General features: G+C 50.1%; 1 protein-coding gene across 1 annotated transcript; it reads right to left on the reverse strand.

Annotated features, from left to right (window-relative positions):
• LOC127149859 (uncharacterized) lies at positions 1 to 939 on the reverse strand (the record flags this gene model as incomplete). The annotated part of the gene is made up of 1 exon (XM_051086132.1): positions 1 to 939. A coding segment is annotated over exon 1 (939 nt), but the record flags the coding sequence as incomplete, so codon positions are not given.
• Between the last annotated feature and the right edge of the window lie 807 nt (positions 940 to 1,746).

Consider the following 1,746-nt stretch of genomic DNA (forward strand, 5'->3'; position numbering starts at 1 on the left):
CTCACCACCGGGTCTGAAATTCCGCTGTGGCACTGGAACAGGCTGCTGCTCAGCCTTCCTCTTCTGTCCAGACGTCGAACCTCTACCAGCGGTCTTAGACGAGTTGGCCCTCTCCTGTAAACTGAGATCCACTGCCAGGCGCAGTGCATCGGCATGAGTAGCAGGTCTGAAAGCTCGGACCAGACCCTGAATGTCCAGTCTGAGGCCTCTAACAAACTTGTCAGCTCTGGCCGCCTCGGTCGCTATCATCTCGGGAGCGAAGCGGGATAACATGTCAAACTCCGCATCGTACTGCTCCACGGTCATGTCACCCTGCTCTAAGTTCAGGAACTCCTGCCGCTTGGCATCTCTCAAACTGGCAGAGAAGAATTTCGCATAGAAACTCTCCTTGAACTGCTGCCACGTGATCTGACTCACATCACCACCTAGCATCCTCTCTGTGGTCTCCCACCATGCAGTACCTCTGTCAGTCAACATAAAAACAGCACACTGAACCTTCTGATCCTCAGGGCATTTCATGTAACGGAATATGGTTTCTAAGGACGATAACCACATCTGAGCCCTGGTGGGGTCCTCCAAAGACCCATCGAACGTCGTGGGATTATACTTCCTGAAATCCCTCAGATGCTTAGCCTCTGCCGACAACTGATCCGGCACAAACTGGGGCGCAACTGGTACTGGAGCCGGAGCTGGAGCAGGAACTCGTGCTGGAGCTGGCGCTGGAGCTGGCGCCGGAGTTGGCGAGGCAGGCTTCTGCTGCTCCCGCATCTGCATAATCATATCTCTAAACCTCTGCTCCATGGCGGCTAGGTCCGCATGAGTAACTGGCGCAGCCGGGTCAGGGGCTTGGGCTACAGGCTGCACCTCAGGCTGAACGCGTCCTGCTCCCCTTCCTCGGCCTCCTCGGCCACCCCTACGTGCACCTCTCCTTGGTGGCATTTTCCTAACAACCACCAAACGATTCCTTTAGTCATAAATGGTGATTGAATTTGCAGTTTAACTTAGGTAAGGTAATGCATGTAGAGTTATACATATACTTTCATGAGAGCGTACCTGACGAGCGGCAAGGATCGTTTCAGCCATAAGGACACAAAACACAGACTCACATTATAAGTCAGTCTACAGAACCTAAAACTTAGGCTCTGATACCAACTGTAACGACCCAACTTTTCTGGACTAAGCTGAGGTCACTACCAAATATCAAAACTCGACCATTCAACATAAAAACTTAAAACAGACCAGTTACGATTCATTAAAACATTAGAAACCTTACAAAAGACAGTTTCGGGCCCTATTTTAAATAAATCAAGAAAGTCACAAAATAAAAATATCAAGGCACCAGTTCAAAATCACAAGTCAAAATGTTCAGACAAAATACATAGCGGAAGCGATTAAGAAAACCAGACGCGTCCATATGGCCTTCACGCATCCTTCCTGCCTCTCGTCGGTCTGCCCCTCGCTGTGCCCCTACCTGAAAAGTTAAAGAAGAGAAAGGGTGAGTATAAACATACCCAGTAAGGGACCCACTACTGGACCCGTTAGGGGACAACAGTTAACTTCCTATTCGGGGGTACCCTACATATCAGTCTAATGCTCCCGAAGGATGCACATATCAGTCTAGTGCTCCCGAAGGATGCACATATCAGTCTAGCGCTCCCGAAGGATGCACATATCAGTCTAGTGCTCCCGAAGGACGCACATATCAGTCTAGTGCTCCCGAAGGACGCACATATCAGTCTAGTGCTC

This window comes from Cucumis melo, chromosome 1 (genome assembly GCF_025177605.1).
Source record: "Cucumis melo cultivar AY chromosome 1, USDA_Cmelo_AY_1.0, whole genome shotgun sequence".
Lineage (NCBI taxonomy): Eukaryota > Viridiplantae > Streptophyta > Magnoliopsida > Cucurbitales > Cucurbitaceae > Cucumis > Cucumis melo.